We start from the raw sequence: 14237 nt of genomic DNA, 5'->3' as shown, positions 1-14237 counted from the left end.
CCTGTAGTATTTCACGATGGCTGTCACCTTTTGGGTGAGAAAGGCCCAGTTTTCTGAAACCCCTCGATGGCTGTTGCTCTGGGATCGGAGGGAAGTAGGGAACTCCCTGGGCAGATGTGCGTAAGTGCGTTGCACCCGTGTAGCACTTCTCTCGCTCAGGCATGCTGCCTGCTGCAGCCAGGGGCTGCTTTCGAGAGGACGCTGTGAGCTGTCCTTGTGTGGACATGCGAGCAAGTAACCGTAAAGCCTACAGCCCTGCTCCTTCAGAGCAAATGGCCTTTACCCTCAGTCTCTTAAGAATTAACGGAGCGCTTGACAACCGGGTATAAAATAAACATCCGTGAAGAAAATACCAAGAAACCGTGGAATTTGTAATTCCCATGAAATACAGACTTCTAAAGCTACAATATATTTTAGAATCTGGATTGGAAGACTTAACAGGTCTTTTTTTTTTTTTTAAGCAGATTCCTAGGATGTGGAGAATATGTAAAGGATTTCCATAAATGATAAAGTATAGAAACGTATGTTTACATAGAAAACACACACATATCCATTACCTGAAATACAAGGTTACCAGGAAAAAAAATTCTTTTTTGAATTAATGGTAAATTGGTTCATCCAAGTTCGCAGTTTACTTTCACAACATAGGTGTGCAGACAGTTTGTTTGGATGTTTAATTTTTTCCCCCATCTGTTCTGTCTGGATTATTGATTGAGCAGCAAGCCACTCCGGGGCATGCATCCCCTCCTTATAATTGCTTGCCTTGGGTGCATTGTGTGGCCTGGCGGCCAAGCCGAGAGAGGTGTTCCTTCAACCTTCCAGTAAATGCCAGTTGGTAAGAGAACGTTGGAGTGAATATGGTTTTTGAAAGTGCCCATTCGCCAAATAAATATTTACATTGGGAACTTTAACTGATGATACCATTTTAAAATTCATAGTTTATTATTTAATATCATCCTTGAAATTAGTAACCATTCAAGAGCTACTCATGCTGATTTTTATTTAACTCCCCTGGCTCTTTTATAAACAGAAGCATCTACATCAACTATTACCAAATATTAACCAAATGTTACCAGAATATTTAATGGTAATGGATACCTGCTGTGACCTCCTTGAAACCGGTTTTATTATATCAGAAAGTGAAGCACTCTCTGGCTCCTGGTTGAAAAATGGAAACTAAGCCTTGTTTCCCAGTGTTTGTGTTCTGTTTGGATATTGAGCTACTGTGACCTCCTGTCATTGTTGAGTATTTACGTTACTTCTGGTGTTCCAGATCACCTCCTGTCCTTTATGTCTCTCTTTTGCATTCAATGTAGTTACAAAGTAAAGCTACATCTGTGGTGACAGAGACAGTAGGGTGCAAAGGAAATACCAAATGTCTGCATTCATATTGAAACCTTGAGTTCAGTTGTTGTAAACGTTAGTAACCGCGATCTTGTGGAAAAGAGACACTTTCTTTAATCCTTCAGAAGTCTTTTAGTGGATTATTTCCCTAGGAGCAGATTTTGATCTGCATTTATATCCAAATTATATGATGAGGCGGGTGGTAATGGAGTTGAAATGCACTTTGCCATGTTGTGCCTCTGCGTTACCAATGATCGCACCTTTTGGATCAGCCCTCCTGATAACCAGCAAGTAAATTAGCCTTTTTCTAGGGAAAAAAAAAAAGTCACCAGAGGTAGTCAGAAGGAATTGCAACTCTTAGGTTAAGGAATGTAAATTTTGTATGTTACTGTAATTTGGGGGAAAATATGTGCTTTGAGTAAGGGAGGAAAATTATCTTTAGAAAATAATATAAAAGAGGCTGTGGATTTTAATTTCACTCTGGAATTTCTAGAGCCTTTGGAAGTATTGTGTTTTGAAATAATTTAGATTTAGGGAGAGAGAAGGGATATTGTCTGAACAGTGGCAACATGTTTTATATTCTGTATCCACATGTAAAATATTATAATCACTTTTCTTTTTATTTTTTGTATATTTCATCTTCCAGCTGTTTGGAGGTGGGAGTTGAACAGAAATCTTTCTTTTTAATTGAGAACAAAGACTCTTAGATTAAGAGGGCTGGCTGGGTTTTTAGGGTTTTTTTCTCCTCAACATTGCTGGACTTCAGGTGTTGATAAGATACAATATATCAAGTCAGATTCCTTCGGTTCAAAGTAATACAGCAAACAGTTCTAATTGCAGTGTATCTATGTATTCATTAAAGGGCATATGTTCAGAAGCAAAACCACTTATTTTGAGAATCAGTGTTCATTTTACAAAGCGAAATAAAAAATATTTTTTATTTTATCAAACAGATATTTTTACAATGCAGTTTTATTTTTCAGTTGCTTATTTCTTTTCAAAAATAAAACCCTTTTTTTTATGTACTCACTTTCCCTTCTGGCTGCAAACCAGGTATTTAAACAAAAATAAAGGATTGCCAGTTTTACCAGCTGGGGATGAGAACCCGGCTGGTGAAATGTGGGTTCGGGAAGCAGTTAATCCAGCTTTTATGCTTTTTATGGTTTTATGAAAAAAGAGGTTAAAAACCGCATTTGGCTCTTTTTCGCGTGTGCCACTATTTTGTTGGTGCTGTAGGAATTGAGTAAAAGGTTACTTAGATTTTAAAATTGTTTGTCATTAGGTGAAATCCTGGATCTCTCAGATTCAGGCCCACAAACAAGTCCATTCTACTAATTGGACAGGAGTTAGATTCTTGAACAATCAAAAGTCACTGGTATTTAAAAATCATACGTACAGCATTTTCTTTCACTGAAGTAATAAGTACACAAGCCGAATTCTTTCTGCTTCTTTAGGTTATTTCTTGTTTTCTGTGTGTTCTTACATTACTCATTTCGAACAAGTAGAAATCTGAAATATTTTTAGCCGAAGACGAAAACTAGAATTTGTTGTTCTTCCCCAAAATATTTTGCTTAGTTTGTTACTCTACAAAAGATGTTTTGGAAAAACATAGGAACTGGACTTGTGTTCATATCTTGCTAATGCAGTTCCTATGTCATCTTGGGACTGGATACAACCGAAGTAAAAATCTTCTCATAACATTTGAAAAAAACTGCTGAGATAATCTTTAAGTAACATAGTTTTTTCTCAAAATTACATTCTCCATGTGTATAAATACCCTGTCTACCAAGTGCCTTTCATAGCACTGATTGGTAATCATAGTCTGTCAGACATACCATGTCAATTCTATGAAGTTATTGGTAAATTTTAAATAAAAGTCACATAGGAGTAATCTTCAACAACTTATTTACTTAACTCAAACTAAGAAAGTTTGGAACATGTGCACTACTTTTTTCTGTATCAAATTCTTATGTAATCAGTTATAAGATTTTTTTAATTGGTTTTCTTTATTTATCCCAAAGCTAAGAGAATCAGATAAAGTAGGCTTTAAGATTATTCAGATACAGTAATTTAAACTACAATACTGAAAGATCCTGGGGCGCCTGGGTGGCTCAGTTAGTTAAGCATCTGCCTTCGCCTCGGGTTGTGATCTCAGGGTCCTGGGATCGAGTCCTGTGTCAGGCTCCACACGCAGCTGGGAGTCTGCTTTTGAGATTCTCTCTCCTTCTCCTTCTGCCCCAACCCCTGCTTGTGCTCTCTTTGTCTCTCTGTCTCTCAAATAGATAAAATCTTTTTTTTTCTTGTAAAAGTCTACCTTTTAAAAAAATTTTTTATTGTTATGTTAATCACCATTCAAATAAATAAAATCTTTAAAAAAATGCTGGAAGATCCAAATAAGTGAAGAAAATTGCATTGGATGAGGAACATACCTAATAAAAAGGTACACATCAACATTTTCCTGAGACAAATGCTGAATTATTATGCCCCGATTTGAATAGGTGGCTCTAACATAGCTTCACTGATACTGTCCTATCATGTCTTTCAAAATTTATTTTCCACGGAATGTATTTTGGGAAATAAATGTAAGGGCATATACCAGAGAGAGACTGTGCTGTGATTTTTGGTGTTTGTGTTTAACAGAAATTTTATTGTGAGGTACTAAAGCTTTGGACACACCCCAAACAGTAAATCTTTATATTCACTTTGTTGACTATTTCCTTAAAAGAGTTTAAACATGCAGGGGCCTCCAGAAGTTTCCAGCTTGATTGTCATGCTCGCCATGCCTTGAACCCGTCTGTATGATTCTGTGTACATGACTCCTGTCCTCACAGTTTGACTCAAGTTCCTCAGTTCCTTCTCCACGGTTCCTGATGCTCAGTCAGCACGACTTCCCTCCAAGTTACTTGAAGTCCACATTAGTGAAACCAGAGTTAAAAATTAAGTAGGCCTATGAGAAAATGTACAGATACACAAACCATTTTCACTTGAGCCTTAGTCATCACTCACTTGGAATGTGCCACGTGGCCCTTTATGGTATACTGGCCACTTTGGGGCATGGATTGAACATTTCACATATCTGGTGTGATTCCTATCTTTTGTGGGATGCTTACTAGTTTAAATGTCAAGATGTGAGAGTAGCCTACCTAGGCTTTGCAAGTTAGGATTCACTTTGATGTAAGAATTGTACATCTGGTAGAGATTGCTCTAAAAGTTCATGTGTAATAACAAATCTTTTCACTGGTTTACCTCTTAGGTGTTAGAAGACAACGACTATGGCCGAGCCGTGGATTGGTGGGGCCTGGGGGTCGTCATGTATGAGATGATGTGTGGGAGGCTACCTTTCTACAACCAGGATCATGAGAAACTTTTTGAACTAATACTAATGGAAGACATTAAATTTCCTCGAACACTTTCTTCAGATGCAAAATCACTGCTTTCAGGGCTCTTGATAAAGGATCCAAATAAACGGTAAGCCACAAATAACACTCGACGGGCTACGGACGAGTGTGGGTAGATTGTGAGTGATATGGAGATTAATTCAAATATAACTAACTCCAAGGAGCAGTGTATTTGGTGTAGACATCTTCCCACTGAAAAACTGACTTATTTTTAACTGCATAATACAGAACATTGTAAAAATTTCTTCAACTCTTTCCTGACTTGGAAATCTTATACAGATTTTACCAAATAAGGATTTTGAGGGTTTTCATATCCATATTGTGAGTGAACAGTTTCTTAATTGCCCTGGTACTTGCTATTGTGGGGATAGAAGTATCCCCCCCCCCTTTTTTTTTCCCTTTCAGTCTCTGGGTCTTTATTATTTATGCTAATTTACATAATAAAAAAGATAGACCGGGCTCTGTACTATCCTCCCATCCCAACTTGTGTTAACAAATACGACTCCTTTTTTTAGTTTGCCGTTTGAAGATAACGCTTTTCCTTGTGTGGCTGAGAGGATTAATGGCAAAATACCTTTACACACTTTGTATTTCTTTTGTAGCTACAACTGTGACCTGAAGAATCCTGCAGTCCTTTGCTTAATTAATCAGTGAGCTGTAGTATTCTTTGTTCATGTTTCTATATTCATGTACACATACAGTTTGTAAGCCATGTAATAAATGACTATTAATGTAAAAATGTCTCCGCATCTCTTGTTTGTGTATACGTGTATATAGCTAACCTTTCCTGTAGATGTATAGGCGAGCCAGCCTTGCTCTAAAAAATCACTTAGATATTAAGTATCTTGAGGATAGATTTCAAGATTTTATTGTCAAGTCTTCCCTAATGTTTTGCAAAGTTCTGTTTTGGGTTGCTGCTCGTTATGTATTTGTTGACAGACTGAATTAATGCAGGAAGGAATAAATGAATCCTAAAATGTGGGTTTTGTTTACCTTAGAGATGGTTTCCACCACACACTTGTAGCTTCTGAATTTATAAGAAGCATGATTTTACCTTCAGCAGAAATAAGCAAACATAATAAAAGAGACACCATCCTTTTGCTTCTTGAAGAACCTTTCAGAAATGTGTTTTATGATCCTGGTAATGGGGAGCTTACCTTGGATTTGTAGAGTGATTTCAAGTGTTCTTTTTCAGGGTGTTTGCATATCTGTTTTCCCCTTTGCTGTTTCTGTGGCCTTGTAGAGTTGATAGGTAGATATTATTCTCATTTATATTTGAGTGAGGACAGAAACGAGGCCCGGAGAGGGTTAAGTAATTTATCCTACAGAAAATTCCTGTGGAATAAGAGTAATCAACTTTCTTGGTGCCTACTTGGTATTTCTCCTGTATCTGATTTGCAGTGCACCCACTTCTCAGTTGGTTCAGGTTTTGAAATGTGTTCCATTTTTAGTGTGATTATTTCATAATTAATGTAACAGACAGCACTTGGTGATAGGTGATCTTTAAACAGAGAGCTAGGATTTCCATTTTATCTACTTGATTTCGGGATCTAATATTTGGCTTGGATTTCAAGGGCAGTGAATTTTTAGCCCATCCTTTCATGACTCCTCCAGGTAGCTCTGACAGCCCTTTCCCTTATGGCCCCCTCTGTAAGTGGCTGGTAGAACAAACTGGTATTTGTGGTTCTCATGTCTGTGTCTCATTCATTTTCCTATCTGCCCTCCCTGGGGCCGAGGGGGGAATAACACGTAGTAGATAACTTAATAATTGTTGAGTAAATGTGAGGTAAATTTCTAGAATGTTAGTGGGCTGATGTGTAGGACAACTCCTGAAGGTTTGTCCGTCCAGAGTTTGGTATTATCTAAAGGGAAGATAGGGTATTTTCAGCGATTTGCTGTTTTCATTTAAGGTGGATGTGTCAAGCCCCTCCACTGTTGCATTAAAATATCAGGAATGTGAGGATGAGCGAGACAAAGATGCTCTGCTGTCGATGTTCATAGAATAATGCGGGACACAGAACGTGTCTTCACAGTTGCTCAGGTCTACCTACAAGTGCCTGTTGAAATTATTAGCTCTGTCTAGAGGGCCAGAAAGGTTGGAGTCCACGGGGGGGTGGGGGGTTCATGCAGAGAAATTGACATGGAAAGGAATGTAGAATTGCAAATGAACATGGCATTTGAGAAGTTCAGTGACTAGAGTGTGTTGAGTATGAGTTGGGTAATGTTGGGAGCTAAAGCTGAAATGGTAGACCTTATGCTTCTTAGAAAATATTTATCCTTTATTCAGAAGAGGATGAAAAGCCACTGAATTATGAAAAGTAAAAGATGGTGTAATCGGATTTGTGTTATGAAAGGTAGCTCTGGCAGCTTCATCATGGATGCATTAGAACAGGGAAGGGCTAGGGGCAGGTAGGAGAGCCACTGAGAATGCATATGGGATTGTCCACAGAAGAGATGGGGTCCTTCCAGAGGCAGTGGTAAAGGAGCAGTCAATCGGACTTTGTGAATAATTGAGAAGAAATAGTGAAGAAGTGGAAGGAGTTGGGGGTGCCTCTGTGGTTTCCAGCTTGGTGACTCCTTTGGAGAATGGGGTGTTATTAACAGGACAGGGAGCACAGACAAAGGAGGCTTGTGGGAATGATGCTGATACTCACTTTGACTGAACCGAGTCAGGTCTGTAAGAAAACCTAGATGGAAATGTGAAGCCAGCAGCTGAAAATCGTATCAGTGCTTAGTAGACACACAGTGTCTTTGGGGCCCCATCGCTGTCTCGGAGGCTGCTGGAGCCATGAGAATAGTGGAGAGAGTCTAGGACAAAGGGAAGAAGGCCTAGGACAGAATGCTGAGAAACATCAGAATTTAAGAGGTAGAAAGAAAGAGAAAGAGCCACTCAAGGACCCTGAAAAGTCTTTGGAAACATAAGATAACATTACGATAGACCTCGTTATTCTTCCTATTCAACAATTTTAAATACTGATGAATTTTTCTGATACTCTTTACTGAATTTCTGTCAGTTCTACCAAAGGGTCAACTACCATTTTGCCTTTATTTCTTATTCTCCATCACTTTATGCTCATTCTATTAGTATCTCCTCTAGCCTCCTATGCACAGTTTCTAAGAAAAGCATGACCTCACGCTGCATTCAGTAGCACCAGGAAAATACGCATTCCACGATGTTCCTACTAATGAAGAATCCATGTAGCTGAGGATTTAGTTTGGCATTCTGATATCGGAGTTTACTATTCTTAGACATAAATATCCTAGTGCAAATCATATTTTGATATTATTTTGAAGTCTTAAATTGTATATTAGGGAGTCATTGACATTGAAATTTTTGACAGTTTCACACTTGGAGAAAGCGCGTGTTAAAGAATCTCTCCCAGCTTCTAAAATGGCAGTCTAAGATTATATTCTTAGACTTCACATAGTACTCATGGCTGATACTTTAGTTTTTTATGTATTTGACAAATATAGATTAAATGCTGGCAATGTCCAAAGCCAAGCTATTGCTAGAGAACAGAGGGGTGACATAAAATGAATAACTGAAGCTGGATTAAAACCTTCTATTTACAAAATGATGATGGTTTTCTACTCCCAATTCCCACCTCCCCCACCATCTCCTGTGTCATTCAAAATAAAAACAATAGCGTAAGGATAAGAAAGTACAGCAAGCTTCTGAGTTTCCTCGTGCAGACTCCTTTGATGCCTACTTTGAGATGTTAAATTCTCTTCAGAAACACGTATTTTGGTGTGTCTGCTTTTCTGGCTCCCTAAGTATGAGCTCAGAATGCTTTTTGGATCATCCAGTCCTGATCTCTGCCCTCAAAAGACTTTGCAGCCCAGCCAGGGAGGGACATACACCACTTGGAGTAGACGAAGAAAGAGCGTGGCCAGGGGGTGGAGTTCTGGCATTCGCTGAATACAGACCCACCAGTCAGAAAGCCCTGCCTACGAACACCGCTCATACCATCTGGTCTAGTCTAGAAGTTCCCTGTCAGCCTTGTGGTTCATTCCGTACAATCTGGGACAGGAGACCTAGACTGTGGGAACCACGGATCATCACCACAGATACTCAGATGTCGGCTCCATTCTGACCATGTATCAGGGAATCCTGGATTCTTCCCCAGTCGTGTGTTCCTTATGTGTAATAATAACCAGCACCGTTAGATTGTATTCTCATTTGTTTATTATGACCTGTTTGTTTCTTCCTACCCAGTGGTGTGTGGGAGTTGGCATGTACCGACTCATAAGAGCCAGTTGTTACGTTTCAAGGATTTTGTGAGCTGGTTGTTTAATACGGTCACAGTTACAAATCAAATTACATGAACTTACAAATCAAATCAGTACATTGAAAACATAGGTAATAAATACTCATAATTCATCACTCCTTAATAATTTTGTTATGTTTTACTCTTCTTGGTGCTTTTGAGGTTGCTTTTATCTGCGGTGTCTGTATAGAAATACTGAAGAACAGTTTGCTTCTGTGCACGTCTTCCCACTTCTGTGTTGATTGACATCAGGTTCCTAACTTGAAATTGGCCATGGGGGGAGTATTTACATCACCAAAATTGGCAAACTTTGTAAGTCAGGGCTTGCTTTATTGTTTTATTGATTGTTTAGATTTAAGAACTAATAGAGAAGATGTTAATAATGCAGATTACATTTTATTTTTATTTCATTTTTTTTAGAGAGAGAGCAATAAGGAGGGGCAGAGAGAGAATCTTAAGCAGTCTCCGTGCTGGGTGTGGAGCCGGACACAGGGCTCGATCTCACAACCCTGAGATCATGACCTGAGCCGAAATCGAGTCAGACACTTAACCGACTGAGCCACCCAGGCGCCCCCTACCGATTACATTTTAACGTTTGTTCTGTCTTTATCCATTACGTTGTGAATAGCACACAAAAATGAGGAAGTATTCTTCCACCATTCGTCAAGCAAATCACTCAAATAACTGACAAGCAAGCGAAGGTCTGATGTGTGTCTTTGTTGTATCACTTTCAAATTAGTCTTCACCATAAACAAAAAGATCAGCCAGTATTCACGTTGGAGCTACTCCTAACCCAATTAGCGTGGCTTTCGAGTTCAGCAAAAATTAACAAATGTTTTCTGTGAGCATCACTTGGCTATTTTAGAGTAAAGGGCATTCTGTATTTTATTATTCTTTATGAATTTTGTGCCTCGGATCCTTTGTCTGTAAAATTCATAACAAATGTGTATGTATAATCTGCATATGTAGTATTACACATGCATCATTTTCCCCTGAGAGCTGGCTGTTAAGTACACCGTTCCTAGCCGTGAACAAGACCAGAGAAAGCTTGCTCTGTCAATCCAGATTTAAACAGATTGCCTTTCCTTTTTTTTTTCCTGCTCTTTCCCCATTCTTTCTTTTTTTCTTCCCTTTCACTCTTTCACTCCCCTCTTGCTTCCATCTGGTGTTTTGTTTTTGTTTTTGTTTTTTTTTGCTTTTGTCATTCCTTCTTCATAGTGACTAGTATGCACTGTACGAGACTGAGAAAGCTGGAAAATACCTGAATTTCATACTGTGCCAGCTCTCTGTTTAAGTAAGAGTACCTGCAAAGATGGGGGGGGGGCATCTTTAAATTGGTAACATGTATTGGAGCTTGCATAATAAATTAGGTTACAGTGATATTTCGTAGATTAGCAACGTCATTTCTGTGGAAATTAACTTGAGGTATGAAAATAGCCACTGAGTTTCTATCTATTAGCAATACTGTACAAGTTGCTTTTTCTAACTAATTATTTAGTCATTTTAGAATTTATGGTGACAAGGATACAGTTTGACCTGAGTCTTAACCAAAAGAAATTTGGTTTATAGAATTGACTATGGCAGTTGCTACCATTTGTTGTGCTAAGTGCTTACCTCTGTTATTTCTAACCCATGCGGTGATCCACCAGGCTGGTATCATTGTCCCCCGTCTACAGTGGGGACACTGGGACTAAGCAGCTTGTTCCTTGTCACATATCTTTTAAGTTCCAGTGCTCGTTGCCTATTTCGGTTTTGTCCCCAAAGCCTGCACTCTTTTCAGGTATGACATTGTCCTGAGACTACCTCTTCTTCTTCTTCTTCTTCTTTTTTTTTTAAGATTTATTTATTTGAGAGAGAGAGTGTGTGAGGGAGTTGCGGGGACAAGGCAGAGGGAGAGGGAGAGAGAATCTCAAGCAGACTCCCAACATGGGGCTCAATCCCTTGGCCCTGAGATCGTGACGTGACCTGAGCCAAAATCAAGAGTTGGGTGCTCAACCGACTTCTTATTAATAGCACGTTAGGGAAATCAGATCTGACAGCAAAAGCTTTTTATTGGTACAGCTCTTGATCTCAAGAACTATGTAAACCACGGAGAATTACATTTCGTGAACACTTTTTGTGTTTCCTGTTGGGCTTATGTAAATGTCTTAATGCTCTCTCACTCTTGTTTCTGTCTCTTAGCCTTGGCGGGGGCCCAGATGATGCAAAAGAAATTATGAGGCACAGTTTCTTCTCTGGAGTCAACTGGCAAGATGTTTATGATAAAAAGGTAGGTTATTTTCTTGGAATAATCTTTATATATTTTGGCTAAAATGAATTTACGGCCAAAAAAAATTTTTAAGTTCAATGATGTAATGATAGTTTTCATTTTTACTCTACATATAATTGAATATAATATTGAACTTCTTAGCCCCAAAATTTATTGATTCTGACTCCCCAAATGCATCTTGAAATGTTATTCAGTATGGTAATTGATTTTTCTTTTATCACAGTAATGTTGGTTTGCTTCTCATTGTTTCCTTAATATTAAGAGAAAAAATAAAGACCCCAATGTTACGTTATTCTTTAAGAAAACTAGCAAAACAAAATCAGAATGTTTTTCCTTGTCTTTATGTCTTTAATTTTAAAGTGAACTCTACAAATTTATTCATACAAATCTTATTTGAAACAATTAAAAGCCCTTTAGTTTTCAATATTTAACAAAGGAATAAATATTTTTCTTATTTGGGGCTTCTCTATAATTTGAAACTGAATTTTAATGCCCACAAAATGGATGCTACTAATTTTATAACTTTATTTTTATTGTAATCTGCTTATTATTTTTAATACTGTAATTTTTGCTTAGGACAGGAAATCATTGTGTCTAGTCCTTCTTTTTAATCTTTGTTTATTTTATTTGTACTGTCTCAGGCATTGTTAGTACAGGCACTGATTTTGATTTTTTGATTTTCAAACGCTTGTGTAAAATTTTTATAAAAATTTTACTATCAAATTTTTATGTAATTCCGTATTTGCTTAGAATCTTTATCTAGTTCTTTTGTGTAGTTAATCCTTCTGTTTCAATTTACTCCAGTTCCCCCCTGAAAGATATATAATCAACAACACTTAGGAAATGTCTATTTTGTGCCAAATATTCTTTTCTATTAATCCCTAAGGTAAAGATAGAATGATACCAAATGACTTACGAGGAAGAAGACAAGTACTGAATTTCTGCATTATGTTATGGGAATAGGGAGTGTGGTGATTTTCTAAGCATTTGTTGTGAAATAGTTGTGTGGTATCAAACACCTCTACTCAAACTTTAGACCTCCACCATGTACAAAGCACGGGGGTAGATGTTGGATCCTTCCTGACCCTTCTGAGAAGCACATGACCGTTCTTAAATATTTATTAACTCCATGTAGACAGGTAGACATCCACTTTCTAACACTGATGATGTTCTTTATGGGTTGTATTCCTGTTTAGACCCTAACTGTGGCTATGTACTGTTTTTATCAAATCAGTTCACTACAGAAGACCCTTGTCAAAGAGAAGGATCAAAGTCTTCCTATGTCTCCCAGAAATAATACATGGTCAGAGGTTTTCTTTGGCGTACAAAGCTGTAAGCCACAAACAAAGATCCCTTTTCTGTACCCTCACCAAGGAGAACTCAGTAAAAAAAAGGGGGGGGGGAGAGAAAGAAGGAAGGAGAGAAAACATTTCTTGAAGAGACAATTGTGAGGCACCGTTGTGTCACTGCTAACTTAAAGAAGAGGCAAAACATGGGCTTTCTTCTGTCCTATAGTCTGTCTCAGACAAGGTCTGTCTTAGTCTCCATATCAGGAGACTAAGATATGCCACAAAGATTTCCTCATCAGGGCTCGGCTCTCCGTGTTAAGTGGGAGTTTGGCATCAACTGGGGAAAGCTCTGAGAGACACACATCCTGTCTCTGCTCCGTGGGGCTAGACATGCCCAGAGCCAAGGTGACAGCAAGACACCCGCCAGCTCCCTTGAGGTGAATGGGATTGGAGGGGGGCAGCCAGCAGGAAGAAGGAGCTGCCAAAACATAGCTTTAGGTGATGTATTGTGGAGGCAGGAGTTTAAATTGTTATAATTGATGCCAGTTATTCTGAGCAAGGGTCTTAAGTGTCTTCCATAAAGAAGCACAACCACAAAAATTACAAAGTGTCCATAAACAGAAATCATCGGGACGAAAGGCTGCTGCAGGTTTACTCGGGTGGATGTCAGATGAGGCGTTGGTGTTTCCAGGCATCTTGCGTGCTTGAGGGATACAAGAGCAGCATGATAGCGGCACTCGCACATTCTGAGTCTGTCTCTGAAAGGCTGTGAACACGCAGTTGGGCCTGTCTAGGTTTGTATCACTAAGGAACAGGGAATTAATTATGGGGATGCTGTAATACTCTTGGGGAGCTTTACTATTTTGTAGATCTATTATTACATAATTATTGGCCACTTTTGTATATATTGTGGCAAAACTAGAGATGAATTCATATAGGGACACTAGTATCTTTAAGGGAAATCTGGATCTCTTCCTAGGTTAAGTAAGAAAAGTGAATTAATCTTAATTGTGAATATCCATGAAGAGCTCAAGATTGAAGTGTGGAAATCCATGTCCTAAATTTGCTTCTTCCTTCCTGTGGGGAAATGGACAAGCCATTTTACTCACACAAAATTAGGATCTCTGAAATGCCTTCAAGCTTTAAGATTCTCCGGAGGATGTTTTATAAGAGGAATTTATCTAGATAAATTTCTGTATAGACTTTACGCTCAGTTTGTCATTTCCTACAAAAATCTGGGATTTTGTGTAATATTGTGTTGAATCTGTGGATAATTTTGGGACAGAATAGACCTTTGAACAGGATCGAAGCTTCAGATCCATGAACATCATATACCTCTCCATTTATTTAGGTCTTCTTTAATGTCTCTCCGTAATGTTTCATAATTTTCCATGTTCACGTCCTATCCGTGTTTTGTTAGTTTTGTCCTTAAGTATTCATGTCTTCTGATATAAATGGTATTTAACATTTTACTTTCAGTTTGTTTGCTACCAATATATAGAAATACAGTTGATATTGTATATTTACCTTATGTCCTGCAAACTTGCAAAACTCAGTGTTAGTAGCTTTTCTTTGTAGATTAGTCCATATTCTCTGCATAGGTGATTATATCTTATGTAAATAAAAAGTTTTACTTCATTTTTAATTGGTATGTATTCTTTCTCTTTTT

General features: G+C 38.2%; 1 protein-coding gene across 6 annotated transcripts in view; it reads left to right on the top strand.

Moving 5' to 3' along the window:
• Window positions 1-14237, top strand: part of AKT3 (AKT serine/threonine kinase 3) — a 316918-nt gene that overhangs the window by 255658 nt on the left and 47023 nt on the right. For 5 of the 6 annotated variants that reach the window (XM_027610409.2, XM_027610408.2, XM_027610413.2 and 2 more), the window contains 2 exons: window positions 4598-4812; window positions 11192-11279. In XM_027610409.2, the coding sequence (XP_027466210.1) occupies window positions 4598-4812; window positions 11192-11279 (303 nt within the window). Of the gene's footprint in view, window positions 1-4597; window positions 4813-5344; window positions 5468-11191; window positions 11280-14237 lie in introns of those variants that run through there. The other variant, XM_027610414.2, reaches the window with a different exon arrangement.

Source organism: Zalophus californianus, chromosome 10 (assembly GCF_009762305.2).
Source record: "Zalophus californianus isolate mZalCal1 chromosome 10, mZalCal1.pri.v2, whole genome shotgun sequence".
Taxonomy (NCBI): domain Eukaryota; kingdom Metazoa; phylum Chordata; class Mammalia; order Carnivora; family Otariidae; genus Zalophus; species Zalophus californianus.
Note: the sequence above shows the minus strand (reverse complement) of the source record. Positions and strands in the feature narration are given on the sequence as shown.